Source organism: Tachysurus vachellii, chromosome 8 (genome assembly GCF_030014155.1).
Source record: "Tachysurus vachellii isolate PV-2020 chromosome 8, HZAU_Pvac_v1, whole genome shotgun sequence".
NCBI classification, from domain to species: Eukaryota; Metazoa; Chordata; class Actinopteri; order Siluriformes; family Bagridae; genus Tachysurus; species Tachysurus vachellii.
The window spans coordinates 22,724,836-22,749,514 of NC_083467.1; the positions used below are offsets into that span (position 1 = coordinate 22,724,836).

The 24,679-nt window shown below is 35.6% G+C and overlaps 2 protein-coding genes across 2 annotated transcripts; both read right to left on the reverse strand.

Moving 5' to 3' along the window:
* Positions 1-3,081: 3,081 nt before the first annotated feature.
* LOC132850565 (uncharacterized) lies at positions 3,082-8,192 on the reverse strand. The gene is made up of 5 exons (XM_060877202.1): positions 8,155-8,192; positions 7,484-7,577; positions 6,392-6,578; positions 6,178-6,305; positions 3,082-5,863 (listed from the first exon to the last, which is right to left on the reverse strand). Exons 1-5 carry the CDS (start codon positions 8,190-8,192, stop codon positions 5,543-5,545), a joined length of 768 nt encoding a protein of 255 aa, XP_060733185.1. The 3' UTR covers positions 3,082-5,542.
* A 4,599-nt stretch (positions 8,193-12,791) lies between these two features.
* On the reverse strand, positions 12,792-24,108 carry LOC132850397 (nectin-3-like). Its single transcript, XM_060876961.1, has 8 exons — positions 23,980-24,108; positions 17,452-17,790; positions 15,938-16,243; positions 15,655-15,754; positions 14,801-14,949; positions 14,275-14,383; positions 14,134-14,182; positions 12,792-14,044 (listed from the first exon to the last, which is right to left on the reverse strand). The coding sequence occupies exons 1-8, from the start codon at positions 24,041-24,043 to the stop codon at positions 14,036-14,038; spliced, it is 1,125 nt and encodes a 374-aa protein (XP_060732944.1). The 5' UTR covers positions 24,044-24,108; the 3' UTR covers positions 12,792-14,035.
* Between the last annotated feature and the right edge of the window lie 571 nt (positions 24,109-24,679).

A 24,679-nucleotide genomic window follows, 5' to 3' on the forward strand; every position in this document is an offset into this window, starting at 1 on the left:
TATAAGTTGGCGATGTACTGACGAACACACACTGGCATGATGACCTGGCAGAATCTGGAATGGAGAAGATCTGAAAATAAAGTTCTGAACAAAAATAAATAAATTCTAGCGCAAGTCTATAGACAGTCAAGGTGTTGGAGAAGATAATGCAGCCCCATGCTGTGTGCATTGCCAATAGACATATTGGCTTGATAAGGAAACTGCAGGGGTCCAGCAATGGGTCAGTGTGAACCAGCATGAGGTCTGATTCTCACTAGTATTTCAGTGTTATGTTCTCAGTGATTGAAATTCCCTTCTACGATCACCTGTGCTCTAATAGATTGGGTTCTGTCTGATGTTTGCTTTACACTTCTATTGCATTTTTGTCAGAAAGCCTGTAATAGGAAATACAGATGTTTCCCATACGTTCCATGTTCGTCTATGTTCATTCTAAATGTTCTGTGTAATGCGTTTGTGCATTAATGTGAATACATACGTGTCTATTCATCTGAAATATATTGTTGATGCTTTACCGATGTTTAATATTTATAATGGTAAGTTTCTGGCACTAAAATTAAAATGAGCCGATACAAAGAAAACAACATCTGCAATTAAACCAAAGCTATTTTATTTGTCTTATTACATGGTTTCTTTAATTTTCTAGTTCTTTACAGATTTTGTTTGTTGCTTTATTTGCTTTATTCACATTTGTAAAAGAATAGCTTCAGGCAAGGTCATAACTACACTGAATCATCTATCATTCACGAAAATCCTTGAAAGATCACATGTTCATGATGAAGGTCAGAGACAAACATAATCCTCTGCTGGCTTTTTATACAGATGGTTTTCTTTCTGTTAAATGCAAGCTAAAAATGACGTATCATTAACAAAATAATATATAAAATTATTGTCTAGTACAAACCATATATTGCTATTTAGGTGTTTGGCTACTGATTAGAAGGTTGTGAGTTAAAATCCAGGCACCACCAAGCTGCGTACTGCTGGGCCCTTGACCAAGACCCTTAACCCCCATCTGCTCAATTGTATAAATGAGATGTAAAAATGATAAATGTAATTGACTCTGAATAACGGCGTCTGGCAAATGTAATGTAAATGTGAACATGCTTTAACGTAGTAGGTTAGTTAGTTTGACATAGTAGGTTAGTTAATGTGAAACTTTTTTCTTCACTGGATCAAGTATACACTGCTGTCCATCACAGGGTATAAGTTAGCACATACGTTAGCAATTAAAGTAATTTATTTATAAAACACATTCAAAGCAACCAACACCAAATTGAAACTGACTGAATATAGCATGTATCCATATACACACAGAGACATACTTTCTAGTTTATATACTGTATATAGAGTAACAACTCCACTAGCAGTTCCCCTTCCACCCACCAGAGGGAACCCTAACCAGAGTAATGAACGCTTCCGGGTTCTTTAAATTCAGTGTTTTCTGTCATACTATGTCAACTATTGTTAGTTTATTCTTTTTTAATTTAAAAGAAGAATCTATAAAACACTTATTTTATGAATGTGTATTTACCATCATTTTGGATTGATACTGAATATCTAATATTTAAATTTACAAAACTAAAGATTTGACTATTTGATCATTAATAATTATCTATAGTGTTGTAAGACCCTGGCAGGTACAGGATGGAGTTGCAGGAATCTTCCTAGGCTCCAATACTGGTTCTCAGCCAACAAACCTAAATAAATACAAAGATACACCACAACCAATTGTTAACCCATCAGAAGACAGACAGAAATAGATAGTACAAAAGAGAAGGAAAAATAGGAAAAGAAAGGAGAGATGTAAGGTAAATAGACAAAGGATAATCAATGTAAAAATACAAAAGGTTGAAGAGTTGGTTAAAGAGTTGAAAGACTTAAATATGAGTGACGTGAAATATGAGTTAAGTTTTGTTTTCAGAAGTTGAATCACTTTCCTTTTTCTTATATTCATGTATTCTCTTATAATAGAATTAATAAGATTAATATTGCTTATTTTGACTGTAAAGTTAGATGATTATGTTTCTCGCAATGAAATCTTAAAAGCCCACTGTGACATTTACTCGCATCAAGTTTGCTTATGCTGAATTATAGCATTCGTTGATGAAATCTGCAAATGAAGTGTTTCAAAAGGTATCCGTCATATGTAACCACAGCTTTGCAGTTGCAGGAAGTTAACTGCAACCATATATCCATATATAGAATTGTTAACCTTTAAAGATGAGGAACAAACATGAGTAGCACTCTGAGTGTCGCAGACGAGAAATGTTTGGAGGATGAAATTTGATGTTGGATGTCGAAAAAGCCCAAGGTGCCCAGAATCCACAGCAAAATACAACTTGCAATAGCAATGTTACAAAATGTATTTAAGGCCCATGAAATGTCATCTGGGTGTGCATTCAACTAGAGGCAAGCTTAGTGTGTTATATATACTTATTAAATAGTTATTATTTATAGTGTGTGCATCAGAGAACAATCGCAGGCTTACACTTGGAGAGTGTTTCTTGGTTTGTTATTATCTTTGCATTTTAATTACTTTTACAGATTTTTATTTGTATTTGTTATTTTCTTTTCTTTTATTTTACTTTACATATATTACACACATTTATCTGTATTACACAGTAAATTTGAAATCCGGAAATCAACACCAATAGAGTTAATTTCAACACTTTAAAAGTGTATATATGGGAACCACCCGCAAAGTGTTAATTCAACACTTTCAAAAGTGTCGACTCCCACAACACCGACACAGTGTTACAACTAAACTCTAATAGAGTAAAATATTAACACCAATGCAGATAACAACAACACTATTACAGAGTTGAGTGCAGCTTTGTAGAAAACACTGGCAGAGTTAAAATTCTACACTGTTCTGGTGTTGAACTAACACTTAAGAAAAATGGAAATCACAATCTACTCAACTTTATACGAGTCAAATATTACACCATCCTGGTGTTGATAGAACACCTTTTTAGAAATACCAACAGTAAAGAAGTGAACTTTTTTCTTATTAGGGTTCTGCACTACTCATCTGAAAATAATAAATTGAATTAAAACACATCACTCCATATAACTCCTTCAAAAATTTATTCCAGCACACCAATCCATCACATTTATTACAAATAACAATCCAAAATGATGTAAAATAGACTGTCATTGCCATAGGACATTTGTAAATCAAATGGCTTGTAGTAAAACAATTCTTCAGGCTTTCTGAGTACAAGACCATGCTCTTGTGCAACAATACTGAAAGCATGAAGATGTTCAACAAACTCGGTTTCCATACATGAGGTCAGCAAATAAATTCCATCCTTGATAAAAATTTTAACAATTTTTCCAAAGGCAGGTGCATCTTCAACCAAGTCTAAACAAACAACAAGACCACAGCGATACTCAGTACCACGACATTTAACCCATGGTGTGACTGTTATTTGTTGGATCAAGGTGGAGCTGCTGTGAAATAAAATCACAGTGTTCATGGTCAGACAACAAATCATTTGAAACTGGGCCAGACTCAATACCTTTCATAGTACATGACTCCCAGTGATAGGCAATGGCTAGTTGGTGTTTTTTTGCAAGTGATTTAGTCAGGTTTTTGAAATTTTTTAGATTTTTCTTAAAAAACCTGTGTTTCGCTTCGTACCGCATCGTCCATACATGAACCAATGGACCAATTTGCCTGATGCATTCAGGGTAGTGAATCATAAGGTGATGTTTTGGAATCAGATTCCTAAAAGGATACAACTCCCTGAACAATCTGTGATGCTCTACTATCAGATGCTTCAAAAATATTGTCATTCCTTCAGAAATGCAAGGAGAAAATACAATATTAACAATTTGTAAGAGGAGCAACATCAAATGCCAGTGCTTATCTCCCTCTGGGACTACATCTCCAAATATGAGAGGGATGTTCCTAATGAGACACAATGTCTGACTTGCATTGAGTCCAATGCCATTTCCTGCTTGCTGAAGGTTGACCTTAGTTGGACGGTTATTTTTGTCCAAATAGCCATAGTTGAAGGCATACAATCTCTGAAGAATGGAATTGAAAGAAATAAGATTGCAACTCATGTATTCAAAAAGCAGTTTCACTTCATACTGTGCAACTCCTTCCAAGATATCATGCATAATATCCAGCACAAAATTCTCAGATACATTAAAGTAAGTCAAGGTATTGAGTATAGAATTTCTTTTAACACCGTAACAAGAGTTTTGGTTGGGGTTGTCAGCAAGATACTTATAATGCTCCTCATTTAGGTTTCGGTTACGCAACATTACTCGCGGATCATCCTCACTAAATACTTCCTGTGCTAAAACCTTGTCAGTGAGGCACAGTCTGCAATAATGTTTTGCAGAAAAAGACTCGACGTAACCAAGAATAGCATTTAGACCTAGGTTATCGCCGGTAATTTGCGCAATAGTCCCAAAAATGGGCTCCTCAGAAAATGACACCTTCATTCCCTTCTGCTCAAGTTCTTTCACATCATCAACTAATGGGTCAAGTATTTTGTCCATGCCATATTTTTTTGCATCTTCAGAATGGAACAAAGAAATTAGATGTATGTTCATTAAGGAAGAATTTATGTGTGGTGGCAAGTTTCGAAGCACAAAATATAAACAGCCAAGTTTATGAATCCCATGTTTAGATCCTAATGGGTTTGCTGTTTCGAAATCATCATAGTAAATTTGGATCTGAAGTGCATTACTATGGATGGAGTACAATGGATGGTTTTTGTAATACTGTCCATCACAAAAATCTCGATACATATCACTTTGCTGTTTCCCTTGAATGAGATTACACACTTCATCATTCCTAAAAATGAACTCAAGAGTCTTCAGAAGAGGGATATATATGAACATGTCATTAACTGGAATCTGTTCAAACATTCCAGAGATTTTATTTCTTCTTGAATCATATCTGACACCTAAATGCATTTCAGTGGGCTCGACAACCCCCCATTTCTCACTGAAAAATTTCCTCCATTTTGTATTGGTATTAAAGTCAGAGAACGGATTATGAAAACTATTAAAAACTTCGTCAACTGAACTTCTACTTGTGCTATCAACTGGCACGACATTTAAAATTCTCTCTCTTAAACTTGTATGAAAATCATTAACAAAATCCTCCATGCTTTCAACAACTGACATAATTAAACTGTTTGCAACTCCGTTACCCTGCAATTTGGCTATTATCGATGCACACATTTCCCTGGAACTATCGCTTGAAACAGAAGAACAATCTTGCAAACTTGCATCATTATCTGATCTTTGCTCTGTGTCAGACACAACAAGTGACACTGCTTCATCAGGATTTGGAGCTTGTTGATGTTGTAGTGATATATTTGCACTGCTTGATGCTACACCTCCAAAATGAAATCTAGTTAAATGTTTTCTAAACCCTGCATAACTTTTAAATTGCAAGTTACAACCATCCTGAGCACAAACTAGCTCAAATTTCTTCCCAGGGTACAAACCATGTACAAGTTTAAGGTGCCGAATTAATTTGACTGTTGTAGCAAGCAGTGATTTACAGATGTAGCATCTAAACATCATTCAAAAATTTAGCTCTGAGCTCCTTTACCCTTGGGCTCTCACTTGTGGTGCCAACATCAATTCCGTAGACAGTAGTTTGGACAAAAGTGTATAGATTTTTGAGTGAAAGATCATAGCTGATGCTGAAGACAAAATGGACCTTGAAGAGTTCATCAATTGCTGCTAGTGAAGAGGATGCTTGACAGGGGATGATCTTTTTATCAACCACGATGAAGAACTGACTGATGGCTTCCTTGCTGCATCCTGAGGCAAGAATGTATGGTTGACGATTCTCTTCTGTCTCAAGGTGTTCCTGTATACTCCGGCATGTCTGAATGAAAAAAAAAATACTATCAATACTAATGACAAATTAATAAGTACAGCTTAATCAGTTAAACATTTATTTTAATCTTTTTAGCTCAACTGAACATCGTAAAAAACAGGAGACAGTCCAGAAGAAAAGTATATGCACCAACCAGCTGTTAATTCAATTTAGGTTGAGAATTATCAACTTGCTACTGTATACAGTATTAACCCCCATTTTAGAGTTTCTCTCATATTGAATTATCAACTGTAGAAATGGATTGATTCGAGGTACAACACGCATAGCCCATGTTTTGTGTCACCAGTGCACCAGTTACCTACTTTGTGAAATACCACCAGATGGTCAACAGCCTGACAAACACTGATCTTATGGATTTTCTTTCTTCCTGAAGCCTGGGGTGATAAGAGATGCAGAAGCAGAAGGAATGAAGATGTGTCACTGTCCCAATCTGAAAAACACAGAACATATGTAAATGTGTATAATAAGTTTAGTAGATTTAAGCTACTATTGCAAGTTATTGGTGTACAACTCTACCTGGGGAATCTTGTGCCTCGCTGCCTTGTCTGTTCTGTTTGGCAGATGACAGTAATCTTTTCAGCAGTGGAGTAGGAGTCAAGGATTCTGCTAGTCTGATAACCTTTGCTTTGAAAGCAGTTGGCCACCTTTCCAAAAGTCTGGAAGCAGTTTCTGACCCAAAGAGGAGAGTGAAGTCCTGAAGAATCTGAAGCAGAAGAAAACATGTAAAGGAATGACCATAAAACATTAATTATATTCACAAGCTTAATGTGTTCAGTTTCAAAGAAGGAGACAATTTAACAGTTCTCTGAAACTAGCATTTCAATTTGCTTAAAGGAACACTCCACCGTTTTTAGAAATAGGTCTTATTAAACTTCTTTCCTACATTTAGATATGTGGGCAAATGCATTTGTCTCAGTGCATGCATTGTTTTAGTATGGCAGGGTCGCCACTAGCTTAGCATAATGAATGGAATCCTATGTTGCCAACTATGATGCTAAGCTAGCGGCGACCCTGCCAAACAAACAATGCATGCACTGAGACAAAAATGCATTTGCCCACATATCTAAATGTAGGAAAGAAGTTGAATAAGCCTTATTTCTAAAAATGGTGGAGTGTTCCTTTAAAAAAAAAAAAGAAAGTAAAAAAAAAATACATACCAATCCTTTAGTATCCAGAAATCTAGGAAAAACTGAGAAAACGGTGGTGGATCTCTCTGGATCATGGACAAGGCGCTATCTGTATTCAAACGTTGCCCTCATTTTCTGCATGATGACCTCACGTTCGCTTGTATGATTCATCAAAGAGATGGCCTCTAGACTTTGATCATCATCCAGCTGATCTTCATGGTAACACGGCTGTCTGTCAAGCAAAGGGCCTCCTTTTTCCTCTGTTTTTGGATCATCTTTATTTGCAGACGCTTTCGTCCCCCTTTGTACTGTCTTGAGGCGCCACGACAAGAATCCAGTGTTTTTTTGGCCATCATAAAAATGTTCCTGACAAATGACAAACTCTTAATTTAACCCTTGTTTGAAAATGACAACTTACTAGTAAGACACTTCAAAATGACAACAAAAATATTGAATGTTCTGATCATTGATAATCACTTACATATCCAGTCCTCCCTTGGGGATCTCTGAGTGAGGGAAACAAGGTGATAATTCCCAAACCATACTTCTGTTTGGTATGTCGATGTGGGACTCTCCTGAAGAATGGGAGCACTCAAATGTTACTTTATATTGATAAAAAAAAGTGTAATAATATTTAACTAAACTACTCTAACTTTCAGAACAAATCAACAGATTATCAGCTAGAAAATTAGCAGAATAAAATTTGTAACACCCAACTAGATCAATATACTTCACAATCTATGTACTGTCATAATCACGAACAAATCAACAACCCAAGACAGAATTATATTTTGATAATTACCCTTCTGTTTCAATCATGTGTGCAACTAAGATGTTCACCATCACTTTTCTCGTGTCATCACTAATTGTCCCTGCATCTTCATACTCCTTAAGCACATTTGCTCCACCCAGTCTTGTCTGTAGAATTTGTTTTATCAACTATAAAAAGAGGAACATAAACAGATACTATTATAAAAGCAGAAAATTCAGGAATATTTAAATGACGCTGAACTATGCTCCTCGTCTGGAAAAGCTCATTACTATACATGGTTTAAAAAAAAATAAAAAAGCATCAGGAAACTACAAACATGTAAAGCTTAAAGTTGTGATAAGTAAAAACCCCAGTGTCTGTGTAAGGCTACTAGGACTCACATCTCTGGCCTGTGTGCTTTGTGAAGCCTCATCGTCATCCTTTCTGAATCGTTTTGGACTAAACCAGTCACTGTCCTCACTGACACTGCTTTTTGACGTCAGAGAGAGTGTATCTGTATCTAAGCTGACTGAAGATTGAGGTGTGGAAGGTCCTGCTAATGTTCAAACTAGGGTTAATAGACGTCATGTTAGCCAGTTTAACACTGCATTTAACAATCTAATTCTGATCATTTTTATTCCAGGACTTTGGCTGTAGAAATAAAGAGAATAGAACTGGTACTTGCAATATAACCTGTCATTTGTTTATATTTTAGGAATACATTTCTCCACAAGTCATTAACTCATTACTTACAACATTTAAAATACTATCAGCATTCATTCATTCATTCTGATACATCACTCATTAGCTTTTCTGTTATCACTCACCTATGTCAATTCATTTATGACAAAAATCAATCCACTGGTGGTCACTACATCAGGAAACACATCTTTATCCACCTCTGTGCCGGTTTCATCTGTAACTGTCACTGCAAGATCTTCTGGTATTGAGAACTTCTCTTTCACTACAAAGAAAAGATATTTGTCAATTTTAGGCAATGCTTTATTCACAACTTGACACACAGGGTTAGAAAAAATATATACACGTAATCATTAATAACCATCACTCACCCTCTGCTATAAACAAATCAAAGCAAGCCTCTGGGATTTTTATGAACTTCTTCTGATTCCGAAATTGTGCTTTGACAATCATTGTGATTTTTGCATCTGAACTCCTGGCTTGGAGAGGAAGAAACACCTCTTACTGGTTTGCTATAAAATACAATCTGATTCAATGTGAAACAATTTGTGAAAATATAAAATATCGCAAACATGCATATCATGAAATGCATAACACAATGGCACACAATATCGGAATGATTTTAATAGGCTACTTTAAAATGTTGTGAAAAGAGTACGTTCCTACATTTTTTGAGTGGCGGTAGGCCGAGTGTGTTCCGCATCCTTGGCTCTAGTCAGACACAGTTTTTCAGCCTGTTTCAGTATGTCAAATCGTAGGGCTAGGCGGTATGACGATACATATCTTTATCGCAGTATAAAATGTTAACCGTAACATTTTTTAATTCTGTGTCGCAGAATTAAATGCATAACTAGCATAACTAGCCTGTAGCCCTTTCGTTGTGTTTAAGTGCAGCTTTTTTGCCCCAATGCAGGCGACAACATGGTTGGCTTTCATCAGCACAAGTGTGGTTTGTCCTTACCCTTAAAGTGTAATTTCCTTCCAGAACACAGTAATTATCAGGACTACGGATTTGCTTGGAACTGAAAGAGAAACCCCAAGGGACATTTATTTCAGAAAATATAAATCTAGAAACAATGTTTTACAATACAAATAAATATTTTTGGCACAAAAAAAGACAAGCAGAGAGACATTCTTCACAATGTAAGAAAAATAACTTCCCACTAAGTTACTAGTTTGGAAAGACGCGTTCGTCGCGTGGGCACCATCTAGTGTACTCTTGTTTTCAAGCGCGAAAATCACTCGTGCATTTGTACACTCAGTCAAAAAAAAAAGTAACGTACACATTAACGTTGACTGTGTTTTAAAATATCTGTTTGTCAACTTTTTTTTAACTGTCGACTGATCGTTTCAGCCGTAGGGAGACGAATAAAGAGCAGTGCCTTAATATAATTTCTACCTTTATTCCACAACGAGTGTTCCACACAAACTGTTAAAACAAATACTAACAAATATGACTGTAGCCTAACTTACCATTCAGAAACAACGACTCTCATAGAAGCACGGTCAACGAGCAGCAGGAATCCTAGTAGAATATTCGATTTAAAATCATAATTTGTTTTGTTAGTCCAATGACAATCTTGATAGTGATAGAACACTGCAGAAATTCGTGACTAGGCCGACGAAGTGCTTCGCGCACGTGTGACGCTTTATCAAGTGCACATGTGCTCGGAAAGAACATTCCCGAACGTGCTTACAGTGATTAAATAAAAAAAATTATAAGTTTTATAAAACGTGCTCCGGCATAACGAAAGACGACTCTAAGCATAATCAAGGCTTTACATCGTTTTAAAGTGCCATATATTACATGGGTTAATTAACAAAAATCACACGTCAGAGCTAGCTGGCTGTATGATCTTAGTTAATCCTTATCATAATGGTTTTAAATCGAACAACAGATAAGACTAAGATTAGAAATGATAAATATTGGAATCAATTTACATTATATTTTTCATTTGTCTATACTATCAAGTGAAAATATCAGATACCAATTACCACCACTCTTCCAGAGAAGTAAAATGGCGTCCGTCCGCAAGAGGTCTGGTTCAATACGACGTTTTGCACGTAAACTGGGGTGTGGCTTCGTTAACACTAAAATAGAGTTAAGGTTTGTAACAACGCAAAATGACACCAACACTTATTTAAAGCTGACACTTCTGGTGTTAAAACCAATCTGTTAAGTGTTGATTCAACACTTTATTGTAACACTGTCTTGTAACACTGGAGAATCAACACCGGGAAATTTACTGTGTACATTGCTTTTAATAAAAACAAAGCCTCCCATTGTGAGGACCCTGAAAAGACAAGAAGGTCTAAGTCTGACTCCTTCATCTATTCATCTAAAGATTCAAACAATAGATTAGGTAGAAGAATTTGAAGAGGACCCTTTGTTAGCAGATCAAGGGAATTCGAAGGACACCTGCGTTCAAGGTAAGACCAACTCTGATAGTTGATCTTGTGTTTTCAAAACTAACCCGTGCAAAATAGGATACATTCCTTAGTGGGATTGTGGAAGAGTTTCCTACGCAATCCGAAAACAAGTGTCACTAAGGGACGTGTACGTCAGTATAAATTACTTCAAAAGGCAATAACATACATATATACACAATATACACATGATATTAACGCTAACATTACACTATTTCTAAATAAACTTAAGTGTTACATTGAGGTATTAAAAAATCTAAGATATAAAACACCAAAAAGGATGGATAGGATCATTGAATGCTTTTCTTTTGAAAACTTTTTGTAAGTTATTCTGTGTATAGATTTTTTTTTGTTCCTTTGATGTTATAATGAATGTATTAAAAAAATTGTAGTAAATAAATAAATAAATGTTTTTTTTTTACCATTGTTCTCTTGAGTTTTTACCATTGCTTGCTTCTTGGACTTACTGTTGTCTGGAGTATATTTTAGTACCTCTCAAATCAAATTTTATGCTCAGCTGATTGTCTGTTCTGTTTTTTTCAGACGCTTTGTCTGTTTTTGATGGTTTTGTTTAAAGCCTTATCTTTTGGATTTGTATGCTGTGTTGTGTTTTTCACCTTCACGAGTTTGAGTGTACAGTATGTATGATTTGGAGTGGTTTTTCTGACTCTCTTCCTTGCTTGAGCACTCCTTGACTATTTCTGTTGTTTAGTGGTCTGCTAGAAAAGGACCAAAGTCTCATCTTTTTTATATTGTTTTTTGCACAACATTGTCAATAAATCATCTATTTTTGTATCGCAGCCAATGTCTCTGACTATAATTGTTGATTCAAACCTGTGCATGCTTTTGTAAGAGGTGTATGCTGCCCTCCTCTTTCCTTTGACCTCGTCCCTGCCACATAAGTAACATTTGCTTTCTTGCATCTTCTTTTAAAAATGATAGTAGATTATGATTCAGGTTTAGATTAGTCTGAAGAGAAAGTCTGGGTGACAGTAGCCCAACACCTTCAGCACTGAGCTACCACTTTATTAAACAGTATTATATTATTATTATTATTATTATTACACAAGGGGGCACGGTGGCTTAGTGGTTAGCATGTTCGCCTCACACCTCCAGGGTTGGGGGTTTGATTCCTGCCTCCACTTTGTGTGCGTGGAGTTTGCATGTTCTCCCCATGCCTTGGTGGTTTCCTCCCCTGGTCCAAAGACATGCATGGTAGGTTGATTGGCATCTCCGGAAAATTGTCCGTAGTGTGTGATTGCGTGAGTGAATGAGAGTGTGTGTGTGCCCTGCGATGGGTTGGCACTCCGTCCAGGGTGTATCCTGCCTTGATGCTCGATGACGCCTGAGATAGGCACAGGCTCCCCGTGACCCGAGGTAGTTCGGATAAGCGGTAGAAAATGACTGACTGACTCTTACACAAGAACAAGTTAGGGCAAATGGGACTGCCTGGAGGGGGAAGAAGAAGGAAAAATGGGGGGAGGGGGGAAAGGAGAATTGGAGGAGTGCGAAAAGAAGAAGGAAATGTTTTCTTAACTTAATTCTAATCGATTTTACTAAAACAAATTACGGAATGATCAACACTCAGAACTATTTCACCCTATTTTCTCAACAATACCCTTCCAATAATATTCCACCCTCCCAGTAATACTCTGTTCTTTCTTTACAATAATATCTTTTCATTTAATGTTAAATTAATGTTTTTGTACACTTTGATAAGACTAAAAGATTAACACCCGTGAAACACATTTTCTCTAATGCATGCCCTTTAAACAATTTAAAATTTTACTCATTATCAAAACAAGTATTAATAAAATAGTTTTTTAAAATAAATTTTGATCATTTTATTATAATTACTATCACTTAGCACTTTTCTCTAAACATTCGACAATAATTCCAACAATAGGTAGAATAAAATTTAAATGTTTAAAGCTTTTATTTAATCACAGAGAGCCTTTCCACTTTTCAGTTCCATTCAATTGATTTTTTGTATAACACTATTAACATTTTCTCCATTCAATGTGTTAACTTTCACATTGTCTCAAAGCAGCTTTACAAAACTAGATTCCTGAGATTGCTGAACTGTCTTACTGTGGTAAGAGCTACAAATTTAATTTAAACAAATTTAAACAATATTAAATTTTTATTTTAATTAGTTTTTACTGTGAAGCTAGCAAAGAAAAAATGCAAAAAAGAAAATATACAATCAGCATATACAATACTAAAGAACCTTATTTCATCCCATCCTACTACAGAACTGGGTGAAGCCAATTCTAGCAGATAAGTGACTCTACAGACCATCTAAAGTAGATAAAGCAAACATCAAGCAGAGTTCTGTAAGTTTAGACCGATTTAAGATGATGACACCAGCTAGTCGCTTTTCACAGGGAATCCATCCAACAGGTACATTAACAAATTAAATACAGTACTATATAAATTAAATAACTAAAAGTCTATACACAGAACTCTGAGTAAAATCTAACAGGATGTCTTCCATCACACAGAAACTTACTGTTTAGTTCATTTTTTATTTAAACCTGTATATGGAAAGAAAACTGGGTAATAGAATCACTAGACTGATTCAAAACATTTTTACATTTCAGTTCTGTAATAAGCATCCAGGTATAATCACTTGAGGAAATGTTAAAAAAGGTTATGTTTGTGATGTCGTCTTGTTTTAGATGCCTTGGTGTCTTCCTCTCACTACAGGAATTTTTTAGACCTGGTTGTTGTCCTGTTGAAGGATCATGCTCATGGCAGCAGACCAGTCAACAAACCTTATAAAGTGGACCTTTATGTTACAAATCCTGTGGGACCATTTGGTTTTCTCCTCACTTGAATAAGATAAGTACGGTGGCCGGGAAGTGCAAAACAAATTAACAAAACCGAAAACACATTAACAAAACATGTGAATGAAAGGTGTCTCGTCCGATGATGGTAAGTTTCCATTCACAAATTATACCAACCACTTCCGGGTTGTCTGACTTGTTAATCTGTTTTCGGTTTTGTTAATTTGGTTTGGGTTTTGTTAATGTGTTTTCCGTTTTGTTAATTTGGTTTGGGTTTTGTTAATTTGTTTTGCACTTCCCGGCCACCGTAGATAAGCCCCTCCACCACGACAAGGTATGGTCCCAGTAGAGCGCTTTGATTCATGTATCAATGCTCCTAAGAAAAACAAACATCTTACATGTGATTACTAACATAAATGAGCAAAACAAGACCATAGAGATTTAAATAAATGATTTCACACACACCTCTTTGTGGTCTGAAGATTCCGTAAGCACAGGTTGACTGATATCACGCCTGAGTGAAAACAGAAAATAAGCAACTCACTTTAACAACTCTCTGTTTATAATCTGCTCTCATTACTAGATTTGTAAAATGACAAAACTCACCTCAGTATTTTATTAACACGCTGAAACAATTCAAATTTCCAAATGAGAAAACAGCAAACAGCAACGAGGGTCAGGATGAAGAGACTCCAACAGGTTTTAGATTCTGTAGCTGCAATGCCATTGAGAAAGTATTTTACTTAGTTAAAAGTTTATGACACACTTCATAAAGATTTATATGACTTATCTCAAAAAGAAACACTGGTGGTAACTATTCAATGTCACTGAGATTAAAATCCTCATTTTAACACTTATTTCAGAAGGATAAATATTTACACAGTGTAGAACATATTAAGTAGAACTGACCATTTTTAGTTTTCTTTTCACCCTGCACTCCAGTACATTTGACTATAACTGGAATGTTAAGATTAAGTTGAATACAAGTAGGATGATGACTTGTGCTTCTATGTTAATCTATTAAACTGTATATCTAATAAATAAACCACATATTATGTGAATTATGTCATCTATCTTGCAAGTAAGAGCAAGTTTATTCACTGTTCCATTGAAGGATAAATCATATACATACATGTTTTATCATACATGTAGAAGGAACCAACAGCTTCCCCGTATTGGTTAGACGCCACACAATAGTAATGTCCGTTACTATCAGGGGTCAGCTGAACAATCAGACTGCTATTAACACCACTGGAAAGAGTCTCGCTTACTGGAAAATATCTAAATGAAAATGTATTTGTTACGTAACAGTAAGTGTGATTGTATAAACAGCATACTGTAATTAGCATTAAACTGTTCTATTCCAAAGCATGCTGAAATTTACATTATTACTTCTTAGCAATGACACATACTAAAAATGTGAATTTTTTAGATTTATTTTGCCTGAGGTAACAACAAAAAACAGTCAGAAAGGGTGTCTTTGTCGATAACAAGAAAAAAGATTTATTAAAGAAAAAGAGAAACTATTAAAATATTATTAGATTTCTCACTGCAGAGATTCCCCGAGATTCCTGCAGAGATTATTGATTATTAACATACTATTTCAAAATAACATGAGGATAAACTCAAAATTTAACAATTTAAGTATTACATAATTGTATAGAATAAATCTTTATTATTATATTTATATTAATTATGTTTATGAGAATAATTATTATATTTAAAAACTAATAATAAATAGAAATAATGTTAATGGTGTTCTGGAAAACATGAATGCTGAGAGCCCTAAGTCTGCAGAGTATCTGACAAGTACTGTTTACTCTCTGCATGTCACAACAATCTCTAAAAAAGATAAAAGGAATTTGAAGGAAACATTATCAATTAATTTATTTTTAAATCACAAAAAAACCTTCAGGGTGTGTAGACTTTTTATGTCTATTGTAAGCTGCAACTTTTTATGATAAACAAGAGACTTGACTCTGTTACCTGCTCCAGGTGAAACTGGTAGGTTTTGGATTAGCATCTGCTTCACACTGAAATGCCCCTTGATCACCTGCTGAACTAATATAAACCACCTGAGGAGGATCTGAGAAAAAAAAAGAAACATTAATACTTTACACCATTTAACACTCAGTGAAACAGAAATAAATGTAAAAGGAAAAATCAACAATTAAGTTGGTCTATGTATTTATCTGACTGCCACATATTCCTTTAGTTTTAGTATATGGTTCTAAGCATCTGCATAAAAATAATGAACTTGTCAGCTTACAGTGGATATCCAATGTGTAATTCAGTTCCAGTTTCTGCTTTAGGCCAGGGTGTGTGACTACACACTGAACCTTCTTCTGTTTTAGATCTTTAGATGCAGTTCCAATCAGGTTGCTTTTAACAGTGTATCTATCTTCAGAGTCCACAGTGACAGTATTTTGTACTTTCACTGTGTTGTTTAAAGCACCCAGACTCCACGACACTTCTGCTGCAGGCTTTGCATTGGCTGCAGTGCAGGTCGCTAAAATCCCTTCAGTGTCTCCAGCAACAGCAGGAACATCAGTGCCCACACTGACAACGGGAGAAACTGAAAACAAAAACCATGAAGAAGAATGAAGAAGATAAATAAATAATGTTGTTTAACAGATCTCTCAGTGAATATGTTTCATTAATATGTATGTCTGACCCTGATCACTCATTTTATTGAGTATCGTTATCGACAGGTTTCAGTGAAGAGCCAAGAACAGAAAGCTGAGGTTGCAGTTGGCATGGACTCTCTAAAACTGGACATGTAAAGACTGGACTAACTGGACTTTTTTATTTCAAATAAAGCACACCTATAGTAGGATAATAGTATAACCTATATACCTATGGTGGGGTTAGAATTGTGTGTGTCAATATTCCATGCTGGTGGAGATGGTGTAATGGTTTGGTGAATGTTTTTGGTGCTGATCATCTGCCTGAGTAAAAACCTTAATCTGGTGTCACAGTGACAAGGAGTTCGGTGTTATTTCCAGTCACCAGGACTAAATCCAATAGAACAATAGTTCTAACCCTATATAACAAAACAATTAAGTCCACTCAGTAAAAAAAATTAAGTGACAAGCAAGAAGGCAAAAACCATTAACAGCCCATGTATGCTCAAGTTTAAGTAATCAGATCTGTTTTAGTTTACCTGAGTTTACCAACCTGATGTTTCATTTTCATATTTATCTAGCCTCAGCCATTTAAAATTTTTATGCATTAGCATTTTTAAATCAAGTGAACAGATCATGAACTTGAGTCCATAGAACACCATTTCCATCTCTGTTACAATTTGAAAACAATCCATATTTTTCATGCTATAAATAGCTATAACGCTGTACTCCACAACTGTGACCAACGAGCATTAACTGTATTCCAAGACCATGGAACTAATCAGCAGAAAAATGAGTTCATTTAGTAACAATTCTTAACTATGGTAATTTTTTCTAATACACAGTTTAGTATTATATTATATATAAAACTTAACCCGCCCTGTGTTTTTTATTTGTACCATCAGAACAAATCGATGCTAGAATAAATGCATGATAAAATAAACGAATGAACAGGAACAGTATGCAGACTAGATTTACAATAAATAATAATTGCTCAAAAAAGCGCTTCTGTTCCCGTGCACCAAAATTTCAGCTCATAGTGATTTATAAATAAAAACATTTATGGATGGATATGTGGACATCTACAGAACATTTAACAAATGAAGACCAAAGAGTCAGAACAGACTTGTAACACATTTTAATAAACAACAAATTTTACCTTGTACTCTGAGACAAATTTCTGTTTCATTTCGTCCACTTGGAAATACACTGAACATGCAGGTGTAGATTCCTTCATCTAAAATAGTAACATTACTTAGAAGAATTGAGCCGTCCAGTCCTATGAAGTTCCCTGCAAATTTTACTCGGTTCCTCAGTCTGTTTATATGTTCTTTGCCACTGGAAGTAATAACCAGAAAATCCGTATTTGTTGGCTTTTTCTTTGTTCGTATTTGCCACCTAATAGTTGTTAGAAGGTCTGTTCTCTCGATCACTTCACAGAATAACTGCGCATCATCTCCTGTTGTCACAGACGCATCCCGACCAATGACCTTTATGGCTGTGTTTAAAAAAAAAAACAAAAAAGAAGAATATTTTAAAAATTGTTGCTTTCCTCCAGAAAGCTAATTGTGTGTTGTGCACCTCTACTGTGCTAAGAACCAACCAGAATCTAGAAGAAGCCTGACTGGTTAGTGGAGTTTTAGCAAAGGACAATATCGGCAATATCTCAAGAGTAATGCAATTCAAGTATGGGCTGGGTCAATTAAGGACATTCAGAACTTGTACCAAAACCATATCAGTGTTATCTATTCTGTGTGAATTGGCGTGTCATGCTGAAAGGGGGGACACTTTATATTAGTGCCCATGGAGGGGGGTTTTCAAGATGGCGCCTGGTGAGGTCGTGGTTCTGTAAGCTGAGGAAAAAAACGGGTATTTCTCATAAATGAAAGTATAATATTCACATAGTTGCTAACCAACATATCTAAGATTGTTACTGGTTGTTGAAAATATAAATAATCGTGTATTTGGACAGTGCAAACATTTTCTAAATACAAAGTTTTCAGAAGTGGTGTTGTACACGTCAAAAATGGTGGAGGATGCTCATGTTGGTGCAGAGATGGAGGTTGAGTCTGTAAATGAGAAAAGAAACTTTAATAAAATTCACTCGTATGCCTGTAAAGTAAAAACAAGAGGAGATTGTGATTCCCGTCTGAACACGCCAAGCAAAAATCAGACCCCAAAATGGCAAAAAAAGTCAACTCTGCCAAAGAAAAGGAACTCGCTTTGAGTGACGTGCAAGAAAACATCATCCAAATTCTTTCCGAAAAAATTAACAAGAGATCCGATCAGATTGAAAAAATGGTAATGGTAAAAAATTCATCAAACATAGAAGAGTTAGGAAAATCTCTTACTTCAGTGCACAATGATGTAATGGGTCTGCAGAAGGAAAATGAAAACCTTAAAAAATACAAATGCACATCTGGAGAAAAAGGTCAGTGAGATGAACGCAAAAATTCAGGACCAGGAACGCTAAAGCCACAGATGGTGCCTTCGTTTATATGGGTTGTCCGAGCAATCTACTGAAAATGTGAAAATGAGAGTCATGAAGATATGCAAGGTGCTGGTTTTGGGTACAGACAAACATGTGATAACAGACTCTCTGGATGTGGCGCATCGTCTTGGTAGTCTAAAGACTTCGGATAAAGGCAGAACAGCTAATCCAAGACTGGTTATCATGAGGTTCATATCTCGTACTGCCAGAGATTTTATCTGGAAGAATTCCAAAAACAACGAGTACCTAACCACTAAAGGGCTACACTTCAAAGAGGACTTGACTGCATCGGACAGAGAAGCACGGAATCGTCTTTGGCCGACTTCTGAGAAAGCAAGGAAGGAGGGCAAGAAGACATACTTCAGCGGAGCCAGGGCGTTTGTGGATGGGAAACAAATTTGTTTTGAAGAAGTCCAAGAAAACAGATAAACTTGCAATGATGTAACTAATGTCTGAAGCAGACAGTAAAGACTTAACTTTACTGTAAGGATGTGGGTGTTTCTACTAGATATGTTGGTTATAATAATATGAAACATGTTATGTTCTATTAAGATGTTTGCAACTATTATAGTTTATTAATATAGAATATTTGTGGGAATCCCACATATGGGAAAGTTCTTTAGTCACTCTTGTGGTGAATCTTAGTAATTATTTGTTCTTTCTATGTCACTTTCTGTTTTTTCTATCAATGCCAGAGGTATTCGTGATCATTTAAAAAGAAAAGTTTTGTTTTTATATTGCAAAGGAAAAAATGCAGAATTGTGTTTAATCCAGGATTCACATGCATGTTCTTCAGATGCTAAATTTTGGAAAAGTCAATGGGGAAAAGAAATTTGGTTGTCATTTGGTAGTAATCGATCGGCAGGGGTCGCTATTTTACAAGATAGATTTACCGGGCAGATATTAGAGTTTGAAAAAGATGATTGTGGAAAATGGATACTACTTGTTATAGTAAAGGACAACGAGTTTTTTTATTTTGATTAACTGTTATGCCACCAACAACAAAGTCAACAATAATATACTTTTTTCACATATTGAGTCTAGAATTCAGCATTTTATTGTCATATATCCTTTTGCCAAAATTGGCTTCAAGATACAAATTAAACAAATTGTTGAAACATATTGGGCAGTTGCATGTACATGCATGTACAACCAAGGGTGTAAATTTTGCATCAACTCAATTAGGACCAGGATGATCAGAAGGCTAGGTTTGTCAGAGAGAGAGAGATGGAGCAACAAGAGTGAACACACCCAGACGTCAATATTTTAGGAACAAGATTCACTGTATTAAACTCAAAATATATTGTAAAATAAGTAAAAAAGAAAAAAAAAAACAGTAACACAAGAATGCTCACGTGTCAATATTTTGTGCTATTCCCCTTTTTTTTTTTTAAAGCATTGCAATCACTATCAAAATAAATTCAACAGGTTTAGCATGAATCAAAATAAACCAATTATGGATAACCAGTGACCTTAATTCACTACAAATTGAAAAAAAATAAAATAGTAATAATAATTTTATTAAAAAATAAAAAACAGTGTCAGAATTCAGTTCAGTCTCAAAAAAAAAATTAAAGTGTCCTTTAATGTGCAGCTGATCCAGGATTAGGCCACACACAAAAAAAAAGAGTTGTTGTGCAACTTTGCTCCTACCGGTTGAGGGCAATCACTTTCAAGCTTACAAGAAGTTCTGAGGATTCAAACAACAGGTGGCTCGCCAGTCCAACCCCACCCAGGTGCATGCAGAAGAAATCACAGGGATTCACACTCGTGTCGGTTCACATCTGGATCAGGCAGCACTCAACAGCAGGACTCAACTCGGACATCATCACAGAGAAAAAAAAAAACCTGGCCAAGGAACTCAATTACACGTGTATTGGCTGAACCGGAAAATACCAGATCATACACGTTCCAATGTCACTCTCTACACAATCCGCTTCTCTCTGCACCCGTTACTCTTCTCCGATTTCAAAACTCAAATCTCCCGGAATAGCGAGAAGCGTCCGTCTGCATCCGAAGCTATAGCGAGAAAAAGAAAGATCTCGAACATGCGGAATCCGAAAAATGCCGCGAGGGAGCTTTAGTGACGTCAACACGACCTCATTGGTTACCCCAACAACCTTTCTTTCCCTCAGTCATTAACCATTAGTAACCTGGGTTACATACAGAAAACTTGTATGGAAAATACTGGGAACGAATGAAGTTTGACAAGGAGGTGTCTTACAAAATTCTACATAGGATTTATCCTGTTAAACATGTTTTGGAAAGATTTAATCTTAATATTTCATATGCTTGTGAATTTTGTGACCAGGAAAAAGAAACAATTTTCCATCTGTTTTATCATTGTATCTACTCAAGACTTTTTTGGAAAGAAAATTGGGTTGTGTGGTAGAAATTGGTGTATTTGGTGTGTTTTTTATTTTGAGGGAGATAATTTGGAAAATAATGAACAATATATTATATAGCTATTTATTGTATTAGGAAAGTACCATATACACAAAACAAAGTGGGCCCTTTGTAAACTAAATCTGTCCCATTTTATAAATGAGAAAAAAGCTCAGAAAACATGTAATATTTTAAAAGAATTCAATTTTTTGTAATTTTTTCTTTATTTTCTGGTAACCTATGTGACTGATACCTCTTGTTCATGTGGCATTGAACAAAATGTGTATTTTGTGTTTGTCGTTATGCAATAAAAAAACAGCTTCTGTTAATGTTTACATAAACCATCATAATGGGGTGAAAAATGTGTGATCTCAGTGCTTTTGAGGATGACATGACTTATTACCAAACACGCTGGATTCAGTATTTCTACAACTGCTCATCTCCCAGGATTTTCACACACAACAGCCTCTAAACATTAATCAGAATGGTGCAAAAAAGTAAAAACATCAGGTGTGCAGCAGTTTTCCAAATGCAACAGTAACTCAGATAAACAGAGCTGTGGTAAGGAGAAACATCTCAGACTGCATGTTACGAACTATGTTTGTGGGTTCGCTGTTTTGCTTGTTCTTGTTCTCTCTCTCTCTCTCTTTGCTCCACTATCTTTCTTTTCAGATCCTACCATTGGACATCTCCTGTCAATCTTCATTATCCTGTGTGACATCACCCGTCGATTCACCAATCAACCAGAATCAGAATCAGGATTAGAATCAGAAACAGAGACAGAAACAGAAGGAGAGAGAAGATGTGTGCTAATTTGTTAGAGGGCTCTATTGTTGTTCATTCGGTTTTAGTATGTCAGACTGTTCATGTATCCCAATTTGTTAGTTATTTTGTGTATGTGACTTGAGGGTCACTTTGTGTATGTGACTTGAGGGTCACTTTGTGTATGTGACTTGCGGGTCACTTTGTGTATGTGACTTGCGGGTCACTTTGTGTATGTGGCTTGAGGGTCACTTTGTGTATGTGACTTGAGGGTCACTTTGTGTGCGTGACTTGCGGGTCACTTTGTGTATGTGACTTGAGGGTCACTTTGTGTATGTGACTTGTTAGTCACTCGTTCGGCATCTGGATGCTTGTGTTTCTTCGCTTCGTGGATATGACTTTATTTTGGGGAAAACTGGACAGGTGAGTACGTCACGTGACATACATTGTGCAACACGTAGGTAAGCTTTTCTGTATTAGACACACTAGGGTAGGAGCGCGTGCCACCCTCTGTATCTTTTGTTTGGATAGGAAGTATAGGTTAGTTAGGGTGTCATCGACGCTGAAGATTTGTTTTATTACTTTTCTTTGTAGTTCAGGTTAGAGGGTTATGTTCAAGCTAGCGCAGTTTTGTTTTGTTTATTTCTTTGTTTTGGCACCGCTCATGTCTCATTTTCCCTTTGTGTCTTTTGTTATCTTGTTTCTGTAGATATAGTAAATACTATCACCTTTGTCACCACCATTTGTATGCTAATATAGACAGGTTTTGCCCACTATTTGTTGTTCGTGTCGTTGATTGCTACATACACACCAGAAATCTAACTTTATAATCATTTCATATTGTTACATCCCAACCATACCCCTAAACATCATTTGGGGTCGTAACACTGCACAACACAACAATCCTTGAGACAGATGAGCAACAACAGCAGAAGGTTTCAGTGAAGGAGGTCAGTGTCATTTCCAGTCACCAGCACTAAATCCAATACAACAGCAGTGGGACGTGGCAGAACAAGAGATTCACAGTATTAAAGTGCAACTGAACAATTTCCAGAAAATGTGTAATGCAGATATTTTCCAACATCTTGCAGGATCCATGTCAGAAAGAACTAAAGGAGAACAAAAGTAGACCACATCCAGCATTACTATGTTGTTCCTAATAAACTGTTCATGGACTGTAGATGGTCTGTTATGGTCTGGTGTCCACATACATTTGGCACTAGACTGCAATTTATTTCAATTATTTGGAGAACAAACAGTTAGGTAGTCAGGGTCTGTACCAAAAAGACACACTGTACACACACTGCTAACTTTATCAGAGTTTGTCAAACACATAATATGCGCATAAAATCCTTACGTATCAGCAATCCTCCCTCAGATATTAAAGAGTTTTTAAAACAACATGTACTATGATTCTTGTACACATTATGATTATTGCTTTTTGTCCCAAACTGAAATAAGGTCCAGTTTCTCTTCTCTATTCAGTCTCCAATTTCTGGACCTGTACTAATTCACGAAGAGGTCAGAATCAGCAGGATTAGAGTCAAATTGTTTAAAATGTAAAATATCATGTTCATAATAGATCAGTATCAAGAAAAGGGCAGTTCACAGTGAAAACCTCTCATTTACAGAAGAAATGTTTAAAAAATACGCATTTATTTTCCCTGACAGAAGACAAAAATACTTTATTTAAAATAAACTGCTAAATACTGAACAGTGAGATAAGAATCACAAATATAAATCAGATAAAATCGTCATACCAAGTTGTAAATTGATAATAAACAATTAAAATATAAAATTAAGGGAGTTAATTAAAACACTAGATCTACAATGCATTTGTTTCTGGAATTAGGAAAAACACCAGAGACTAAAACCTATAGATTAAGAGGTGTAGTACAGACAAGAGACATTAAAAATACTATATAACAAAACAATTTAGTTTATTCAGTAAAAAACAACCCATCTACAGTAGAGTTTCACACTTTTATTCAGATTGTTTCAACATCTACAATTATACTTTTGTTTAACAGATAAAGAAGGAGCTCCTACCTTTAATGCTGGCAAAACACAAAAGCAGCATACAAGTCCATGTTAACCACGTCCTGAAACACATCTTATATCATTTTCTTGTTTCTTTTCCCAACAGACCGACCAATGTGCGTCGTGTTTATTTTCGTGCTGCATGTTTCTTTTTGTTTTATTGCGCATGCGCACCGCCTACTGGATTGGACGTGGGACTTCACAATGGTTGGGAAAATACCAGCATAAAAACTTCTGATGAACAAAATCCAGTAACTTTCTTAGTTACGGTAATTGTGGGTTGTATGTGATGTGTGCCAGAATATTTGTGGTAATAAATTCTTGGTGTAAAGCATTTAGTCATTTCTGATTTTGATGTTTAGTACAGAAATGACTGAACCTCCCACTTTATTAAATGTCATTTGTAAAACATTATCAAGATAGAAACTCAGAGTTTCTATGAGTTTATCCCTGATTTTAAGTGTTCCATTAAGGGAATCAAAGTCAATAAACTTGACATATATGATTATGACATTTTTTTCCATTAATGTGATTTTTTTTTCTCCGGATGAAATTTAAAGTAATTTGTTTTATAGATTTTATTACTTTATTTAGGATGGCATTAGAGTAAGATAATGATAATTCTCTCTGGATCTATACTTTTAATTATACACTCTATTATTTTGTTTTCTACATTCAAAGTTTAACTTAGATTTTGGTCTTTTGTAAA

What these genes read in the sequence shown, in the direction of transcription:
- LOC132850565 (XM_060877202.1), bottom strand. Translation starts at nt 8,192, where the DNA reads ATGACGATGAGGCTTCACAAAGCACACAGGCCAGAGAT. An exon ending in CGAGGCACAAGATTCCCCAG is followed by an intron (nt 6,306 to 6,391) that starts GTAGAGTTGTAC and finishes TGTGTTTTTCAG; the next exon opens with ATTGGGACAGTGACACATCT. An exon ending in ATCTGGTGGTATTTCACAAA is followed by an intron (nt 5,864 to 6,177) that starts GTAGGTAACTGG and finishes TTTTTCATTCAG; the next exon opens with ACATGCCGGAGTATACAGGA.
- LOC132850397 (XM_060876961.1), bottom strand. Translation starts at nt 24,043, where the DNA reads ATGTGTTTCAGGACGTGGTTAACATGGACTTGTATGCTGCTTTTGTGT. An exon ending in GTGTTTTGCCAGCATTAAAG is followed by an intron (nt 17,791 to 23,979) that starts GTAGGAGCTCCT and finishes TTTTAAACACAG; the next exon opens with CCATAAAGGTCATTGGTCGG. An exon ending in CTACATGTATGATAAAACAT is followed by an intron (nt 14,384 to 14,800) that starts GTATGTATATGA and finishes ATGGCATTGCAG; the next exon opens with CTACAGAATCTAAAACCTGT.